Genomic DNA, 21,588 nt, shown 5'->3' with positions numbered 1-21,588 from the left:
ACTACAAGTCAGTGACAAATTAAGTTCTGGTAAGGGCAGCATAAAAGGTTTAGCAAGTGTAATCCACTCAATCTGAAGTGGATATGAAATATGCTAGAAATGTGCATTTTTAAAAAATCAGTAGAATCCATTCCATATCTAATGAATACAAAGAACAACAGGATCCTAGAAAGTTGAGACTCAATAGTCTAGGCCAACTTGGTACTTCATGTATGAACAAAGGAACTTGTCCAAGGTCACTGAGCTAATAAGTGATGTAACAAGGGAACATGGTCCATGACAGTAATTCACCAAATTGGATTTCAGGGATCAGGAGTTTGTAAAAACATTCACATTACTCTCAACATAAGAATATTACAGATGCATATATGAATATGTTTTCATTAAATCTATCATTGTGATTATAATCCAAAAACTCGGAAAAGGTTAGCCTCTAGTGCTTATTTCCCCACACTTACTCTGAATATTTTATGCCATCCATAAAAACCAACACCACCATAACTACAGAACTCACTAATAAACTATTAACATAAATCAAAGCTGGTCTTTCTGTTTATAAATTATATCTATTGTAATAAAATTTAAGATAATACTTAAAACTGTCAACATCATAACATGCAATTATAAGCATTCTTATTATTTATAAGAAATTGACAATTTTGTAAGTTTGTAGAATTCACAAGAACACCTATACTTACATTGAAACCTGACATGTTAATATCTATCCGTGGTTCACCTTCCTTTTGTCCTTTTGGTGCAATTTGATTGAGAAGATGAAAATAGGCTTTGGAATCCTAAAAATGAATTGCAAATATCAGTGAGATCACGTTTAGAAAGAATGAATGTATACTATTGTCCCATGTGTGGAAGGATATTTGCATTGGATTTTGTAAGAATGTAACACAAATCTCTATCTTCTAATTTAACAGTTCCTTTTCCCAGGAAAGTCCACCTATCTGGCCTTATGACTGCCTTGAATATGGATGAACTGGATTTTGTCATGACTTTACAATTTATTGAAATCATTAATACAATAATGTTAGAAAACATATAACTAGTTCTGTACCTTCACTGAGTTACTGAAGTCAATAAGCTTGACAGATAAAACAAGCACGAGAAACAAGTAGGATAGGAGAAGTCCAGGAAGCATAGGGAAAGAGAAAATAAACAGGTTATATCATGACAAAGCATAATATGTATATACTATAACCTATGGAGAAGAGATTAGTTGTGTTTACAATGCATTAAATTCTAAATTGAAATGACAAACATTTTAAAATGAGTTCTACTTGAGGTGGTGAAATAACAGTAAACCCTTAATCATCTGAATATATTTAACCAAATGAGCTTCTCTTTGTTTTAAGCCCTTGACCTCTTTCAACACTTGAACACTTTTACTTGGAATCCCAATACCTAAAACAAAAATGGCATTGCTCATATGGGATGTGGGCTGGGTGAATTCAGGCTGTGTGGATGCTACACAGAACAAAACCTGAAAACCACTGTATTAGCGTAAACATTTAATGAGGGTCTTCAACACACATGTCAAGTACAGTTCTGCCTCTCTGGAATACCAGAGGACAGGAACTGGAGTGAAGTTTCTTTATCATGTTGAGGCAGGACATACATGGGCCCCAGGCTGAACGGTTTCTCCCTTGTGGAGAGAAACTCCATAATATTAATAGCAGAAACTCCATAAAAGCTGGATGATGGAGTAGGCTGGGCCCTGCCCAGATAAGAGATAGAAGAGGTAGCATCATGGTGATTTTGGGTAGCCTCAGTTCACAGTGCCTTGAAGCAGGGCTTTGGTTCCCAGCCAGAAATTGAGGTGATGCCCCCTCCCTTTTGACCTCCATTGAGCCTTTCTGTACCTGTGTAGTCGGGAAGGTCTCCTTGACTTCAAGAATGAGGAATATATGGTCTTTTACCTCTTATCTGGGCAAGGCCCAGCCTCCTCCATCATCCAGCTTTTATGGAGTTTCTGCTATTATAGAATTTCTGTCCACAGGGGAGAAACTCTTCAGCCTGTACCCATGTATCTCCTGTCTCAAGCTCATAGTAAGTAATGTCAACCTACCCATAGGCCTCTTCACTAGAATCCAGCTTGGCTAAGAGATACACAAGCACACGTGGGAGAATCCTGAGATAAACCAAATATGGACTCAGAACCAGACAAAGCAAGATGGCTGGCCAAAGGAAACCCAGAAGAAATGTTCCATGAAAGTGATTTAAACCACCACGAGGGTGCAACTGTCTCTCTGAGCCCACCCATGTGAGTCTATTCACATATACTTTTTCCTCCTAATAAACACTTGTTTTACTCATCTCGATCTCTATGTGCAAATTCATTTCTACACAGTTGATGGGCCAGGGCCTTGGTCCCACTGGTCCCTGGTGGTCTAGTGGCTAGGATTCAGTTCTCTCACTGCTGTAGCCTGACCTCAATCTCTGGCTGGGAAAAGAATCCCTGCTTCAAGCTGCTATAGGCCAAGGCCACCTGAGATCAATGTTACATCTGAAGATCACCTTTCCAGTTTTGGAAGTTTTCTATTACTGAGCCTTGACAGTCCAAACAGATTATAAAGGAATATTTTTCATGGTAACTCCTATGGATTGTGTACATCCTAATCCCCCAGGGAAGTTGCTGAATATGGAGATGGCCAGATGTAAGCTCTGACCTGCCAAGTACAGATTTCTGGGAGAGGCCTAGAAAGCTGTATCTTCAATGAGCCAACTCTGTATGCTTGATACACTTGCCAGAAATTATTCTAAGAATGGGGAGAATCAGGTGAGAGTGAAAGCCACTGCAGAGCAATCCATGGAATGCAAACCCAGATCTTACCATTAGTGGCACAGGGGTTATCTCCTAAGGAGTAGTGCATTACAGTTGTGAAAGTGCTTTCACGTACAACTACCTACTAAAGGTGCAGAAAGAATTTGTATGTGCCTTCTCCCTATGCACTTGAGAAAGACAGGTAAAGAGTAGACCCCAAAGAGTCTGTAACTTAGTACCCTGAAAAGGGGCTTTTGGTGAAAATTTGAACTTGAACATAAATTGGAAGTTCCTTTTCACATTACCTAGCAATCCTCTGCTTTTTAAAAATATTAAAAGCAGAATATGTTTTTAAAAAATATCAAAGGAGAATTTTTTAAATATTCATTTAAAAATAAGATTCCCTTTCCAAAACTGCAGAATACACTTTTTTCTCTCTCGCTTTTTTTTTTTTACTTTTTTCTCAAGTGCACATGGAACACTCTCTAGGATAGATCAGATCTTTGGTCACAATCATCAGGAAATTTAAGAAAACTGAAATTGTATCAAGCATTTTTTTCTGAACTACAATGCTATGAGACTAGATATGAATTACAGGAAAAAAAAAAAACTAAAAAATACAAACACATGGAGGCTAAACAACCTGCTTCCAAATAACCAACAGGTCACTGAAGGCATCAAAAAGGAAATTAAAAATACCTAGAAACAAATGACAATGAAAACATGACAACCCAAAACGTATGGGACACAGCAAAAGAGGGAAGTTTATAGCAAGCCTATAAACTTTAAAGCCTATAAAGCAAGTTTATACAAGTCTACCTCAAGAAATGAGAAAAAAATCATAAACAACCAGACTTTACACCTAAAGCAAATAGAAAAAGAAGAACAACAACAACAAAAACCCCCGAAGTTAGTAGGACAGAAATAGTAAAGATATAAATGAAAAATACATGAAGGAAACAATAGCAAAGATCAATAAAACTAAAAGCTGGTTCTTTGAGAAAATAAAATTGCCACTAGCCAGACTCATCAAGAAAAAAAGGTAGAAGACTCAAATCAATAAAATTAGAAACAAAAAGTTACTACAGAACACAGAAATACAAAGGATCATAAAAGACTACTGTGAGCAACCATATGCCAATAAAATGAACAACCTGGGAGAAATGGACAAGTTCTTAGGAAAGTACAACCTTCCAAAACTGAACCAGGAAGAATTAGAAATCACAAATGCACCAATCACAAGCACTAACATTGAGACTGCGATTTAAAAATCTTTCAGCAAACAAAGGCCCAGGGCCAGATGGCTTCACAGATGAATTCTACCAAAAGTTTAGAGAAGAGCTAACATCTATCGTACTCAAACTCTTCCAGAAAATTGCAGAGAAAGGAGAACTCCCAAACTCATTCTACAAGGCCACCATCACCTTGAGAGCAAAACCAAACAAAGATACCACCAAAAAAGAAAATTACAGGCTAATATCATGGATGAATATAGATGCAAAAATCCTCAACAGAATTTTAGCAAACAGAATCTAACAATACATTAAAGGATCATACACCATAAACAAGTGTGATTTATCCCAGGGATGCAAGGATTTTACAATATATGCAACTCAATCAATGTGATTAACCATATCAATAAACTGAAAGATAAAAGTCATACGATCATATAAATAGATGCAGGAAAGCTTTTGACAAAATACAACACCCATTCATGATAAAAACGCTCCAAAAAGTAGGCACAGAAGGAACCTACCTCAACATAATAAAGGCCATATACAACAAACCCACAGGAAACATTATTCTCAATAGTGAAAAACTGAAAGCATTTCTTCTAAGATTAGGAGAAAGACAAGGGTACCCACTCTTGCCACTATTATTCAATCTAGATTTGGAAGTCCTAGCCACGGCAATCAGAGAAGAAAGAAAAAGAAACAAAAGGAATCCAGATTGGAAAAGAAGTAAAACTCTATTTGCAGATGACATGATAACATAGAAAACCCTAAAGATTCCGCCATAAAATTACTAGAATTAATCAATGAATATGGTATAGTTGTAGGATATAAAATTAATACACAGAAATCCCGTGGATTCCTATACACTAACAATGAAAAATCAGAAAGAGAAGTTAAGGAAACAATTCCATTCACCATTGCAACAAAAAGAATAAAATACCTAGGAATAAACCTACCTAAAGGGACAGAAGACCTGTATGCAGAAAACTATAAGACACTTATGAAACAAATCAAAGATGACACAAACAGATGGAGAGATATACCATGTTCTTGGATTGGGAGAAATATTGTGAAAATGACTATACTACTCAAAGCAATCTACAGATTCAATGTAATGCCTATCAAACTACCAACGATATTTTTCACAGAAATAGAAACAAAAAAAGTTACAACTTTTATGGAAACACAAAAGACCCTGAAAAGTCAAAGCAATCTTGACAAAGAAAATCAGAGCTGAAGGAATCAACATTCCTGACTTCAGACTATACTACAAATTTATAGTCATCAAGACAGTATGGTACTGACACAAAAACAGAAATATAGACCAATGGAACAAGATAGAAAGTCCAGAGATAAACTTACACACACCTACGGGCACCTTATCTTTGACAAAAGAGGCAACACTACACAATGGAGAAAAGACAGCCTCTTCAATAGGTGGTGCTGGGAAAACAGGACAGCTACAAAAGAATGAAACTAGAACACTCCCTAACACCATAGACAAAAATAAACTTAAAATGGATTAAAGACTTAAATATCAGGTCAGAAACTATAAAACTTAGAGGAAAACATAGGTTGCATGCTCCTTGACATAAATCACAGCAAGATCCTCTGTGACCCACCTCCTAGAGTAATGGAAATAAAAACAAAAATAAACAAATGAGACCTAATTAAACTTAAATGCTTTTGCACAGTAAAGGAAACAATAAAGAAGATTAAAAGATAACCCTCAGAAAGGGAGAAAATAATTGCAAGTGAAAAAAGTGACAAAGGACTAATCTCCAGAATATATAAGTAGCTCATATAGCTCAATATTAGGAAAACAAACAGTCCAATCAAAAAATGGGCAAAAGACCTAAACAGACATTTCTCCAAAGAAGACATACAGACGGCCAAGAAACACATGAAAAGATGCTCAACATCATTAATCCTTAGAGAAATGCAAATCAAAACTACAATGAGCTATCACCTCACACCATTCAAAATAGCCATCATCAAAAATTCTACAAACAATAAATGCTGGAAAGGATGTAGAGAAAAGCAAACCCTCCTATACTCTTGGTGGGAATATAAACTGATACAGCCATTATGGAGAACAGTATGGAGATTGCTTAAAAAAATAGGAATAAATCTACCATATGACCCAGCTACCTCACTACTGGGCATATACCCTGAGAAAATCATAACTGAAAAAGACCCATGTACCCCAATATTCATGTGTGCTTAGTTATTCAGTCATGTCTGACTCTTGCAACCCCATAGAATGTAGCCTGCCAGGCTACTCTGTCCATGGGATTCTCCAGACAAGAATACTGGAGTGGGTTGCCATTTCCTTCTCCAGGGGATCTTCCCAACCCAGGGATTGAACCCAGGTCTCCTGCACTTCAGTCAGACTTTACCAATTGAGCTACATGGGAAGCTGAATCTTCATAGCAGCAATATTTACAACAGCCATGACATGGGAGCAACTTACATGTTCATCAACAGATGAATGGATAAAGAAGATGTGGTACATATACACCATGGAATATTACTCAGCCATAAAAAAGAACGCATTTGAGTCAGTTCTAGTGAGGTGGATGAACCCAGAGCCTGTTATACAGAGTGAAGTCAGTCAGAAAGAGAGAAACAAATATAGTAGATTAATACATATATATGGAATCTAGAAAAATGACACTGATGAACCTATTTACAGGGAAGGAATAGAGAAACAGATGTAGAGAATGGAATTGTGGACACAGTGAGGGAGGGAAAGAGTGGGACGAATGGAGAGAGTAGCATCTATATATATATATACACTATCGAGTGTAAAATGGATAGATGGTGAGAAGTTGCAGTGTAGCACAGGGAGCCCAGTCTGGTGCTCTGTGATGATCTGGAGGGATGGGATGGGGAGAGGGATAGGAGGCTAGAGAGGGAGGGCAATGTATGGCTGATTTGCGTTATGGTATGCCAGAAACAAATACAACATTGTAAAAGTTTTTAAAATATGTTTAAATTTAAAAAATAGGGGCAGGACTGAGGTAGGACATACAGACATACATAAGAGTATATAACTACCCCCAAGAACTGAATGCCTGAAGGAGGCAGCACATGACAGAAGAGGAGCCAAATAAGAAAGGGGATAGGGAATCCTGAGGCCTTTTCTCTTCTAGGCCTTTACTAACACAGGTACACTGAGGCCTGGGAAAAGCAGTTAGGAACAGAAGTCATGACTGCCGATCTTTTCGTACAGCATGTTGAATGGTAGGCAGAATAGAAAATGTTAGCACTATAATACTTAAACCCCTTTACACAAAATTAAAGCTAGACTTAGTGCTGGTGCTCTTACTTGGCTCAGTCTCATTACTGAAGTCTACCATCAGGGCCTAGAGGCAACAAGGCTGGGTGATAAACTCATAGGATTTTCTCTCCTTTAAGCTGGCCTGAAGTCTCCATGTTATTATGTCCCCCTGGTATTTAACTAAACAGTTAAGGCTGTATATTTTCACCCTGCTTATTTAACTTAAATGCAGAGTATATCATGAGAAACGCTGGGATGGAGGAAGCACAAGCTGAAATCAAGATTGCTGGGAGAAATATCAATAACTTCAGATATGCAGATGATACCACCCTTATGGCAGAAAATGAAGAAGAACTAAAGAGACTCTTCATGAAAGTGAAAGAGGAGAGTGAAAAAGTTGACTTAAAGCTCAACTTCCAGAAAACTAAGATCATGGCATCCGGTCCCATCACTTCATGGCAAACAGATAGGGAAACAGTGGAGACAGTAGCTGACTTTATTTTTAGGGGCACCAAAATCACTGCAGATGGTGACTGAAGCCATGAAATTAAAAGACACTTACTCCTTGGAAGGAAAGTTATGACCAACCTAGACAGCATATTAAAAAGCAAAGACATTACTTTGCCAACAAAGGTCCGTCTAGTCAAGGCTATGGTTTTTCCAGTGGTCATGTATGGATATGAGAGTTGGTCTATATAGAAAGCTAAGAGCCAAAAAATTGATGCTTTTGAACTGTGGTGTAGGAGAAGACTCTTGAGAGTCCCTTGAACTGCAAGGAGATCCAACCAGTCCAGCTTAAGGGAGATCAGTCCTCGGTTATCATTGGAAGGGCTGATGTTGAAGCTGAAACTCCAATACTGTGGCCACCTGATGCAAAGAGCTGACTCATTTCAAAAGACCCTGATGCTGGGAAAGATTGAGGGCAGGAGGAGAAGGGGACAACAGAGGATGAGATGGTTGGATGGCATCACCGACTCAATGGACATGGGTTTGGGTAGACTCCGGGAGTAGGTGATGGACAGGGGAGGCCTGGCGTGCTGCGGTTCATGGGATTGCAAAGAGTCGGACACGACTGAGCGACTGAACTGAACTGAAGTGTTTAACTAAACAGTTACCTTGATGTCAGCACTAAAATTGTTGATTTTCTGCCAGCCTGAGTTTTCCAAATGAAAGTTTGCCCATCTAAGCAGAAGCTCTTCTGGAGATAATTTCATAAGTTCCTCCAAAGTCTCACCATCTCGAAGTAAAGCAGCCAAGGCTATAAAGGAAAAAAGGAAAAGCCTAACCGATATGTTACATGGTAACAGTCATTACATGTTTATTGAGTCTTTTGACACTCTGTTAAGTAAGTAACAGAGGTACAAAAAGTACTGTGACCTAGTTCCTCGTTTTCGGGTACTCACAGTCTAATAATAAAGATAAATAAAAGTATATAATTAGTTATAAAATGATACAGATAGAAACAATTATGAGAATACACAGCATTACAAATTTTAACATCTTGATTATCCTTCACATTCCAAATACCAAGTAAGTTCTAGCTTTTAAGTTGAACACTGTCACATTATGTCACATATTTACATAAATTGTTCTTAAATAATATTAAAATCAGAGGCTTTGGGGATTATGTTTAAAACTTTGGAGCCTTTTGATTAAAAGAGTATTCAAACCCTATGGTATTTATATTTAAGCATAACTAACTGTACATGGAACAACAGACTGGTTCCAAATAGGAAAAGGAGTATGTCAAGGCTGTATATTGTCACCTGGCTTATTTAACTTATATGCAGAGTACATCATGAGGAACGCTGGGCTGGAAGAAGCACAAGCTGGAATCAAGATTGCTGGGAGAAATATCAATAACCTCAGATATGCAGATGACACTACCCTTATGGCAGAAAGTGAAGAGGAACTCAAAAGCCTCTTGATGAAAGTGAAAGAGGAGAGTGAAAAGGTTGGCTTGAAGCTCAACATTCAGAAAACAAAGATCATGGCATCTGGTCCCATCCTTTCATGGGAAATAGATGGAAAAACAGTGGAAACAGTGTCAGACCTTATTTTTTGGGGCTCCAAAATCACTGCAGATGCTGATTGCAGCCAGGAAATTAAAAGACGCTTACTCCTTGGAAGGAAAGTTATGACCAACCTTGATAGTATATTAACAAGCAGAGACATTACTTTGCCAACCAAGGTCCGTCTAGTCAAGGCAATGGTTTTTCCCGTGGTCATGTATGGATGTGAGAGTTGGACTGTGAAGAAAGCTGATCGCCAAAGAATTGATGCTTTTGAACTGTGGTGTTGGAGAAGACTCTTGAGAGCCCCTTGGACTGCAAGGAGATCCAACCAGTCCATTCTAAAGGAGATCAATCCTGGGTGTTCATTGGAAGGACTGATGCTAAAGCTGAAACTGCAATACTTTGGCCACCTCATGCAACGAGTTGACTCACTGGAAAAGACTCTGATGCTGGGAGGGATTGGGGGTGGGAGGAGACGGGGATGACAGAGAATGAGATGGATGGATGGCATCACCAACTCAATGGACATGAGTTTGAGTGAACTCTGGGAGTTGGTGATGGACAGGGAGGCCTGGCGTGCTGTGATTCATGGTGTCACAGAGAGTCGGACATGACTGAGCGACTGAACTGAACTGAACTCTTGAAGTGCTAAACCTGTTTTTTAAATTAATTTATTTATTTTAATTGGAGGCTAATTACTTTACAATATTGTAGTGGTTTTTGCCATACCTGCTTTTAAAGAAAAAGAATTCAACTTTACATTTTCTATAGCACCTAACATGTAAAGGCTCTTCAACAATTTTTTGTTGTTGAATTGAATGTGCAGAAGAAGCCAAGGGGTTTTGGGTAAATAGCCCCAGAGGTAAGAGGTAGAAGCCTGTGCATCTGCACAGAGAACTATCTAAATTTAGGCACTGTTTTCATGGAAAAGTTGTATAGTCCTTATGCAGTAATTACCTCGCATAAGATAAAAGGAGATTTACACTGAATAAGAAGACTAAAACTGCCTGACTTCCAAAGAGGTCTAAGTAATATCTCTAATGGACAAATTTCATCTTTCATAGATTCCACTTCACACCATGTCACTCTGGCACTGAGGGATTTAAGTTAGGGCAGAGGCAACATTGTCACTTGTACAGAAACCTCCACATGCTCTCCATCTCCAAGTCAAAAGGCTGGCAAGGATTAAACAGCCTGAACTCTCTGCACCTATGACCTTGTCAGAGATAAATCATTTGACTTATTACATGAGCCAATGTAGTTTAATTTTGTTGTCTTCCTTTCCTTGTTCAATAGACTTCAACTCTAACAAGATAAATACTGCTCTGAAGAGACCAGCAACTAGAAAATTTTTATTTGTTCAAATATAGGCCACGTTGAGTGGACTGAAAATTGTTAAGTGTCATAAAGTCTTGAATAAATGTGCAGAATAGGACTGTTGACAAGTATTGTGAGACCTAGAAATACTGAGAACTCCCAATATATATTCTTCCCCCAAAGTAACTGAAGATTGATATGGTGATTTCCAGAAGAAAATGTGAATATTTGGAGTGATGCTTAATATTTTAAACTTCAAAAGGAGAGGACAATGTAGCACTTCCTAGGACCTTAGGACAATTGTATCACATATGCTTATACATTCTACAAGTCTATGAAGTGATATCAAAACCTATGCTATAAAAACGGTGCTTCTGCTAATTCAGGAAATATGAGACCATCAAGGGCAGGTTAGAATATTTCTGAAGAGCCCTAAATCTATAATAGAATAGAAAAGGTATTAAAATTAATAGGAGATGGTGTGCCTGAGGGTGGTAATGGGGTGGGGACTATGTGAGTAGAGCAGAAAAGAACTTTGCACAAATTCCTTAAACTCTCTGGGTTTTCGTGTCTTTATTGTGAAATGAATTCTAAAGAGCCAGACAAATGTTAATTACTACTAAAGAAGAAAGTTATGATTAAGCTATTTTCCTGAATAACACTATAACATTACCTTCTGTTAATTCTAGTTATCATCTAATCACCTCAATTAGGTGAAAGCATGACAGTCTGCATGACTAGAAAAAAATAACCAATAAACAATTTTCAAAATCATGACTGTGTTTCATTACCTTCATTCCTGCTTAATTCAATGTCAGCAAACAAACCGATCTTAATGATCTGCCACAGCAGTCCCAAAACCAGGTGAGGTTTCCCAGCCCTCAAATCCTCTGCACCAATGTTCACAACATGACATCCAATGGCAGAAGCTGAGTTCAGTGCCAAGTTCAAGTTTTCCTGCAAGACAGCCAATTTATAATACTTGCTTCTTGACCTTTCTGGTTTTTTACAGTCTTTTTCTCCCTTCACTGAAATAACACTCAGTAATGAAATTATGTATTAAGTTTACCCATACATGATCCACAGAAAGCAATATCCAAGCTTTGGTGTTAAAAGCATAGCTAAAACAAATCTAGCCTCATTTTTATAGTCTTTTTCAGATTTCCAAGGCAAGTTAACAGCATTTTTAGTTAGTCCCTATTGAAAGACACTGACCCTAAAAGAAAAGGCTGAGTTACTAGAGTAAGTATATCCACGTGTGTTACGTGTTGAATTTCTTAAAATGCCTAAATGAGAGGTCTACTGAATACATATGAGAATTCTAGAAGTTCTGAATCTCCTCATCCCAAGAGATGTTCTTGCATGAGGAAATACTGCTATATAACACCCTAATACTAGATGGAAAATAAAAGCGTTCTATTCTTTAAGCATGCTAATTAACTAAGAGCTTAAACGTGCCTGCTTATTTCTGTATGTTTGAACACAAAATGTAATGAAAAGAATATAGGGCTTTGCAGTTAGACCTGGATTTGAACTCTAGTTCCAGCATTATTAACCTTGGTACAGCTCTGAAATCTTTCTGCATCTCAGCTTCTATGAAATCTGGAAAATAATCCTCAACTCAGAGCTGTTGTAAGAATTAAATGAGAAGATGAAAAATGCAGAGCCTTCAGTCTATAAAACAGGTCCTCAAATAATAGTTTGATGGAAGGACAGCAGAAGAGTGCATACCTGAATGATGAATGGTGTGAGTTTCTTCTTGTTGATTGCTCTCTCATCAATAGTATCAGGGACTGAAAGGTTGATCATTTTACTGAAACAGAAATTTTAAAGTATTGACTTATTTTTTAAATAATCCATAAATATTCACAAATATTTTAAGGCTTATTATAACACGTATCTTATGTAATCTGAAAAAAAAAGCAATGGATGACTTTAGTCAGGTTGATCAAAAAAAAACATACATATAAAAATGCAAATAAAGGAAAGACCAAAGTGTTTATAGTAGTTGAATATTTCTGATTTGGGGGTTAGGGCATATTTTCTTATTTAATGTTCTGTACTTTTCACATTCTCTTAAAAGAATGAATTACCTGGATATTAAAAACTTTGTTGAGTAAGTGCTAAAAACAAATAACATCCTACATTGAAGCTGAATCTGTTATATTATATAATGTATAATTAAAATGATTTCATCTACAAAGAGTGAAAATTAGTTGAGCATGAGATTCTTTCATTCACCAAATATTTACTGAGTACCTAGATGACACACAGGTACTATATTTGGTGCTAGAAATACAGTGATAATATCGATAGAAAGAAAGGTTGTATTAATTAGGGCAGGATCTGACTTAGAACAACCTCATTTGGTAAAATTTGGAGTTAGACTCTAACATTTTAGATGTTTATATTACTGCCCTAAAACAAGCTATTTTGCTAGAGAAAACCGTACTTATTTCTATGCAAAATTTAAATATTAAATAAATAGTATCATATGAGTCTCTCTACTAAAATATATGGGAAATTATTTCTTTACAGCCTATAAGTGGCAAGTAAAAGGGTATCTCACATTTTTAGAAATCATCTTTTAAACAACCAAAATGACCGTATTGGAAAAAAACCGAATTTTATATATTGTACACTGTCATCAGAAATATACCCACTGCACTGTTCTAAGTGTTCCAATATGTACTTATTTAATGCTCACAACAACTTTCTGAGCAAGCACAATAATATGGGGATCATAATGGATGGACCCTGAAATGCAAAGCGGTCAAGTACCTTTTTTTAAAAAAAAAATAGTTCTTCCCTACTATGGTTTATCACTAGAGAAGGAAATGGCAACCCACTCCAGTATTCTTGCCTGGAGAATTTCATGGACAGAGGAACCTGGTAGGCTACAGTCCATGGGGTCACAGAGTCAGATGCAAATGAACACACACACATGGTTTATTACAGGATATTAAATATGGTTCCCGATGATATATAGTACTTGTTTATTTTATATATAGTGTATGTCTATATACACTATAAAACACTATAGTGTTTCACACATAGTATATAGTGTACTTTATATATAGTGTGTGTCTGCTAATGCAAAACTCCTAATTTACCATCCCCCCTTTCCCCTTTGGTAACCATAAGCTTGTTTTCTATGTCCTTGAGTCTGTTAGTTTTACAAATAAGTTCATTTTTAAAAAATTTCACATATAAATGATATCATGTAGTACTTGACTTTCTCTGACTTCACTTAGTATGATAATCTCTAGGTCCATTCATGTTGCTGCAAATGGCATAATTTCATTCTTTTTATGACTGAGTAGTATTCCACATTCATCTTTATCCATTCCCTGTCAACTGACATTTAGGTCATTTCTGTGTCTTGGCTATTGTAAAACAGTGCTGCTATGAACACTGGGGTGCGTGTATCTCTTTTAGTTTTCTCCAGACGTATGCCCGAGAGTGGGATTGCTGGATCATATGGTAACTCTATTTTTAGTTTTTTTAAGGAAACTCCATACTTTTTCCTATAGTGGCTGCACCAATTTACATTCCCACCAATAGTGTAGGAGAGTTCAAAGGGGTCAGTGTCTTGATTACAGTTATACAGCTACTGAGAGGCAGAGCCTGAAAAGGAACCAGGCAGACTGATTGTAGAGCATGCTGTTAACCACTGTGCTCCACTACCTCAAAAAAGAGGTAAATCTACTGACAAGCTGTTGATAATCTTTTACCTTTTTGGCCGAGACACTGTTGGGTCTAGGGCAGCAGCAGTGACAAACATATTTTTCAGAAATAAGTAATTGGAGATTGAAAAGTGACAAGTGGCCTGTTTTTCTCTTTTGGAATTTATGGTACTTGAGAATAAAGAGATACTGACATAAAAGGCTTAACAAAGTTGAAATGCTTAGCTTGCTCAGTGATGAGAAGAACCTGGAAGCTGAAAGCTCCTCTAGGAAGAGGTGTCCAGTCTGAATGACTGAGTTTTAGATTCACCTTTGGTGGCACTTTCACAGACAGACCTAAAGATGAAATGGACAGAACCTAGATAACTTTCAATTCTAGTTTTTCCCCAAGAAGAATCTGTCAGGCATCCAGAAATGACTGTATCAATTACATGGAAGATTACTCTTGGAAATCTTACCAAAGCACAATTCCATCACCAACAGCTTTGAACAGGTCATCGGTATTTGGGTTCATTGGTATGACGTGCCGGCAATCAGGATCATTTTCCAAAGCTTTGTTTATCCAGTTAACAAAAGCATATTTTTCTTCCTCTAAAATTATGTGGAATAAGAAGACATTAGTTTATACTCTAGGTTAAATATTTGACTCTAAAACCTGAAATAGCCATTCATAAGCACTGCAGTCAGTGTGTCATAAGCCTGTGTTATCCTCTTTGGAAACCCAAACAACTGAATGTAACACAATAGCTCTTAGGAGCTATAAAATTAACAAAGAAATAGAGCAAGGTTAACTGATCTTTACAGAAATTACAAAATTCTTAGAAGTTAGTTACAAAATTCTTTAAAAATTCTATTTATATCACCACAGGTGGTGCTAGTGGTAAAGAACCCACCTACTGATGCAGGAGACAAAAGAGATGTGGGTTCCATCCCTGGGTCAGGAAGATCCCCTGGAGGAGGGCGTGGCAACCCACTCCAGTATTCTTGCCTAGAGAATCCCATGACCAGGGGAGCTATAGTCTATATGGTCGCAAAAGAGTTGGACATGACTGAAGCGACTTAACACACACTGCTATAATAAAGCCTATTATTGTATCATGTGTTGTATCATATCAATATTGTGCACATATTGTATCATGGCTCTTACAAGCTAACAAAGCTGTATAATAAATACCTGTAATGCTTTCATGGCAAGTATTAGCCCCAGTCCAAATACAGATCACAACTTCAACTGTATTCTTACCTAGGAGGCAGGGTTTTTCTAGAGCCTCTCCTTGACATTATAGCAGGCACCCTATGTAGTTCACTGTGTTAACCATTACCTGAGTAAGAATGCTGCGTTCCTTCACTGGACAGCTCTGAAGTTCCTCCCAGAGCACAAATCCCTTCTTTCCTGTTGATGGCTTTGCGGAAGGTTTTGGCTATATCACTGCTTTTTACCTCTTGGAAAATCTATTAATGAAAACATGTTGCTGATTCACAATTTTCAATCTGGCACAACTATAAGCATATTGATCTTTTATATGCTGGTAACCTACATTCCCCCAACAGGTGATGAGTGTTAAAAGATAAGGCAAACTAAGCTTGAGTTTTTAAAATGCTAAACAAGTACTTCAATACTGCTACCAAAAATGAAGCACCAGAAATCAACTGTACACACTTGTCAAAAACATTAAATGTCACATGCATTGAAATCTGCTTTAAGCCAAAAACTAGCGTAGTTCAAAGGCATAGGTAAATCTATTAATTTTCTAGAACAAGGAAGACTCTGTTGTTTTCCTGCAAAGAAAAGACTGAAAGATTTCCCCCTTCTTTAAGCACAATACACAGTGCAAAGAAATATGGAAATTTTATGGCTCAACGAAAAATACTATTTCTTATTCTGGGGTAGCTTGGTAACAGCTACCACAGAATAATAAGGGGGGAAATATGCTTAGTTGGCAGCAGGAGATGAATAAACCCAGAAAAGAGGCTTTTCATGATTTTCTCTTCACAATAAGGCACAAAAGCAGGATGGAACAAAGCAAATTTCACACCCTACTCTAACCGATTGACTGACATTCCAAAGGTCTGCCTATGTAAGTCTGATATACTGGAACTTACCTAACCTCCAATGTGTTCCTGAGCTATCAATGTGCGTGGCTAAATTAGCCACCACCAGAAAAACAAGAGCAAGATGTATTTTCATAAAAACTCCTTTAAAAGGTGTTTGGAACACACCAGGCTTACTGAAGGAAACTTAGAGCCCTAATGGAAAAGTCACTGAACAAATAGAAGATAACCCAAAGGCCTTTAGCATTATTGACAAGTACATAAACATACACACACCTCAAGAGGCGTAGCCTATATGTGAAGGTCACAGAACAGAGTCGTGGTATCTAGCAATTCAGGCTGTGTCTGTGACAGCAGGCATGAAATGCAGCCCACACTCCCCTAAGCAGGCCTGGGGTCTTGTGCAAGACTGTGGCAGGCAGAAACACGAGTGCCTTTTCACATTTAGTCTTTCCAGGAGGACCCCTTTTTGTAATTAATTGACTGAGAGAGTGACTTTTGTAACCAGTAGGAAAGTTGCTGCAACCTTGTCACAAAGTCATCTTTTCCTGTTACCATCCTTAAATCCTGGCCTTCCTTGGACTTATAAACCCAATTTTATTTAGGAAAATGGTAAGCACAAAGTTTTATAAAATCAAGCTTATTCACTTTCTACAGCTGTGATTTTGTGCTATGCCTGTAATTTCAGAGGTGGACTTTTAGAACGGGTGTGTGTGTTTGTGTGTGTGCATGCCTCCATCTATTTATGTATAATATATAGACACACACAAACTGACTACCAATGAAATCATTCTTCCTTCTCTCTGGCCATTATACTGATTCCAATTATGTAACAATAGTTTGGAGCTGACTCATGTACTCTGGGTAATTTTCAAATTATTAAAATCACTTTTACTCACATTCTGATTTCAACTGGAATTTCATTTATTTCACTTTACCATCCAAGCCAAGGTTATACAACAAAATGGTTGCTTGGGAATGTAGCAGTTTTCATTGTGATACATTTTGTTCAAACAAGTCCCTCTTTGGTAACTATCCATCTGCTCAGTGAAAAAGCAATATTCACTATCCCACCTCATTCTGAACTCTACTTCATTTAGTAGAACAGTGTCTAGTAAATTAAAATCCAAAATCTAAGTCTTTTCCTCAAGACTAAGATACTATAAATCACTGGAATGATTTATATAATGATTTATAGCTCCCAATGTGACTGCCTTGGAGTTACTGCCTCAGAGTGACACATGAAAAGTTATTTTTCTTATTACAATTATTTCTGTCTTAAGGATCATTACCTTCTAAAATTAGGTTGCTTCCGTGATCACAATTTCAGCTGAAAAAATCCACATTTGTATACATCATGCAAAAGAGGAGTAATACAAATAATAATCATTTAAAAAAAGAAATTGCTGTATAATATTCTAATATAATTACTTACATAGCTCTATTTAAACCCTTGATGCTTGGGAATGACATTTTGAATGCAAAGATGCAATTAAATTAGTTACATTTTCAATTGTCTTACAAAATTTACATGACCTTGCTTTTCTAAATATCTTTAAATAAATTCTTTCAGCCAAGTGCAAATTTGCAGTTTCATAGTATTTTCGTCTGTTCTTTAGATTTTAAACAAATGTTAAAAGATAGGAGATGACTGAAAATTTATGTATTTGTTCAATGGATTCACCATGTGAGAATGAACACTTTATTTTCTACTTTAGTAAAGAAGTCTCTCCAGTGGATGATAAGGCAATTTGAGTATAAGCCTTGGCTTAACAAGAATCTCTGAAATCAGAGAAAACACCAGGCCAACTACTGTGCTGGAGAGTTGTCAATGAATCTATTCAAAGCTGCCTGTTGTGATACTAATGAGCTCACTGTTTCATGCCGTTTTTCCCTCCAGGAGGAGGGACTTGCTTTATCATGTATGAACAAACTCCTGGTGTACACTGCACTCTCTGGTTCTATACATCTTTTCCAGTCTCTTTTATGAAACATATATGTCTTGTATTCATTTTAAAAGTGTTATCACCTTCCTAGATGAACACTAGTGGCCAAACCAAAACAATGCAGAGACAGGAGTTTAAGAAGGAAAGATTTCAGAAAGAATTGCAAAAAAATATGACTTGCTTCCAGTGTTTGAGGTTTGTTTCCAATATAGTAGGTTTGAATTTTTACTTTTTGGGAATCTGTTGTAGGCCTAAACTTAGTAATAATAGGAAGAGAACATTGCCCATTTAATAAATAGAAATAACTACCAACAACTAACACTTCTATAGTATTTGCTATATACCAGGTACAGTTCTAAGCACTTTGCTTATATGAAGTTACTTATCTCTATGATATACCAGTCTTTTTATAGATGCAGGAAAATACTACAATCTAAGAAGTATAAAAATCTAGTAACTTTGTTTTGAAATACTCAAAAGAAACAAGATCAGTTAATATATATTTAATTTTAATGTGTGAAGTTTACATATAATTTGGGGACTCTTTTCTGCCATATATATATATATATATATATCTTTCTCCAAAATTAATACAGACATTTTGTTGGTAGCCTGGTTTGCAATTAATACCTTTTAAGCAGCAATTTTGGAGAAGGAAATGGCAACCCACTCCAGTGTTCTTGCCTGGAGAATCCCAGGGACGGTGGGGCCTGGTGGGCTGCCGTCTATGGGGTCGCACAGAGTGGGACACAACTGAAGCGACTGAGCAGCAGAGCAGAGCAGCAAGCAGCAATTTAAATAAAAATAAAAAATCTAACATGCAAGAACATGTTTATTTCTATTTCCTTATGTTAATCCTTGACAGGAATAACATGCTTCTGTTAGGGGAAGCACACTGACTGAAACGGCCCACCCTGGCCAGGCACCATAATAACCATTTGCATGAGTTGTTTTATGATAGGAGGTCCTGGTAAGGAACAGGGAACTAATAAGCCACCACCAACTGGAAGAGTTCAGAAAAGGTCAAAAGGAGACACCACATGTCCGACCACCTCCCAGAATCATTCTCTCTGGCATCCATCTTGGCTGAACAAGGTGTGCACCACCAGGACGGACTCTGAGTCAGAATCATTGGCTAAAGACAACCTGGAAACTAATCCCATCACCATAAAACCTGAAACTTCAAGCCATGTGACAGGGCTGTCCTCCTGGGTTCCCTTACCCTACTGCTCTCCACCTGGGTGCCCTTTCCCTATAAAATCTCTTGCTGTGTCGCACATGTGTCTCCTCGGACAATTCATTTCTGAGTGTTAGACAAGAGCTCAGTTTCGGGCCCTGGAAGGGGTTCCCCCTTCCTGCAACACTTCCTTTTTCTTAGATAACTAGGATCTACCCTATTTTGTCTAATGATTTGTAAGAGGTTTCATTGATGACAAGGCAGATGGGAGTGGACAGATGTCTGCTTGGTTAATCATACACCCATCTTTCTTTCAGTACAGTCATGGTGGTATCATTCTGAAACTTCAGGTGAGTTATTTTACTGTCTTCCTTTCCAATTTTTTGAACAAAGAGGGATAACTGACAAAGCCACTAGTTCCCTGTGTAATGTTGGGCAAGTCACTTCCTTTTTGAGAAACCCAGGCTTTTTTTTTTAATTTGAGAAATGAAGGAGTATAAACATATTGATTTCTTCCAATTCTAAAATATATATATTTTCACCAACAAGGTTCTCATTAGTGTTTTATTTTTAAAAAAGTCCTGGGTGATACCAAAATTATGAAGCTTATTATTCACTTTTTTAAAAAATACTAAGTTGGTCACAGCCACAAACAGCTGTGTGGAATCAGCAACATTTCAAAATATACAAAATTAAATATTTCCCTAAGATGATTTTTCTCAAAGACAGTTTCATAACCGTCTCCTTAAAAATATTGGCACACTGCACATCTTGATTATTTAAGTCTGTTCTTCCTAGTAGATTAAAAAATTCTGAGCAGCAAACTATATCAAAAGTAAGCAATTGTAGTTCACCACCACTCTAAGCTGCTTTAAATTCACAATTAAACATGCAGTTTCAAGGGGAGCAAGTTATATACCAGAGGACATGCAAGTGCTCACATTGCAAGTCAATTGCAACTTACTATTGAACACAGGATTTAAAACAAAAGGCTTTGGTAATAACTGGAGGCAAAAAATGGTGGGGAGGAAATCAGTATTGCAAAAGAAGATGGCAAGAACTATAATAGCATTATAATTCTGACCCTGGTGCATTTTAAAGCAGTAATGCTCCCTTCATCCCTGCCCCGCCCCCAGGCAAATGCTATCTATCAGAAGAGCAGACATTATTACTTAGTCAATTTCCTTCTGGAACTCTCCAGGTGTTCTAAAGGGTCTAATTCTAATAGGAGAAAACATATCAGAATTTCACTTGCTATATTGAGCTGTGGTTACTGATGGGAGTATATGTTATCATTTCAGGTATCTTGGGGCAAAAACAAACCCTAGAAAAGACAGCGTTCTAGGAAGTTTGTGATAATATTAGGCACTAATTACTATCTATAATACACATAAGGAATGCCAAATAAGATCTAGTCAAACTCAGTTTTAAATGAATAATAAAATGATGAAATCTTAAGAGTGTTTCTAATAGAGGAAACAGCTTTTCTTTAATGTCTATCTCAAATACTTTGTCAATGAATATGGATGGAAAATGTCCTATGTCCAGAAAAATTTTGACCCCACTAGTTGGCAGCTAAAAGCATTAAATTTCAATAATGAGTACCACACAAATACTCGCTAAGCACTAAGTATGGAACACTAGGTCCTTGGGGGTAGAATTAAGAAATCAGCCCCTAACCTTGAAGAGTATTTGATGATACCAGAGAAGAAATCAGATTGATTATATTCTTTGCAGCCAAAGATGGAGAAGCTCTATACAGTTAGCAAAAACAAGACCAGGAGCTGACTGTGTCTCAGATCATGAACTCTTTATTGCCAAATTCAGACCTAAATTGAAGAAAGTAGGGAAAACCACTAGACCATTCAGATATGACCTAAATCAAATCCCTTATGATTATACAGTGGAAGTGAGAAATAGATTTAAGGGACTAGATCTGATAGATAGAGTGCCTGATTAACTATGGACGGAGGTTCCTGACATTGTACAGGAGACAGGGACCAAGACCATCCCCATGGAAAAGAAATGGAAAAAAGAAAAATGGCTGTCTGGGGAGGCCTTACAAATAGCTGTGAAAAGAAGAGAAGTGAAAAGCAAAGGAGAA

The 21,588-nt window shown here is 37.2% G+C and overlaps 1 protein-coding gene across 3 annotated transcripts in view; it reads right to left on the bottom strand.

The window, feature by feature from the left end:
* The window catches only part of PLS3 (plastin 3), a 101,452-nt gene that overhangs the window by 17,524 nt on the left and 62,340 nt on the right, over positions 1-21,588 (bottom strand). For all 3 annotated transcript variants that reach the window (XM_055437848.2, XM_055437850.2, XM_055437849.2), the window contains 6 exons: positions 15,632-15,761; positions 14,768-14,900; positions 12,355-12,436; positions 11,415-11,580; positions 8,407-8,549; positions 699-794 (listed from right to left, as the gene is read on the bottom strand). In XM_055437848.2, coding sequence (XP_055293823.1) covers positions 699-794; positions 8,407-8,549; positions 11,415-11,580; positions 12,355-12,436; positions 14,768-14,900; positions 15,632-15,761 — 750 coding nt within the window. The remainder of the gene's footprint in view (positions 1-698; positions 795-8,406; positions 8,550-11,414; positions 11,581-12,354; positions 12,437-14,767; positions 14,901-15,631; positions 15,762-21,588) is intronic.

This window comes from Moschus berezovskii, chromosome X (assembly GCF_049115385.1).
Source record: "Moschus berezovskii isolate FMDL1 chromosome X, NW_MosBer_1.0, whole genome shotgun sequence".
Lineage (NCBI taxonomy): Eukaryota > Metazoa > Chordata > Mammalia > Artiodactyla > Moschidae > Moschus > Moschus berezovskii.
This window is presented reverse-complemented; position numbering and strand designations above follow the sequence as displayed.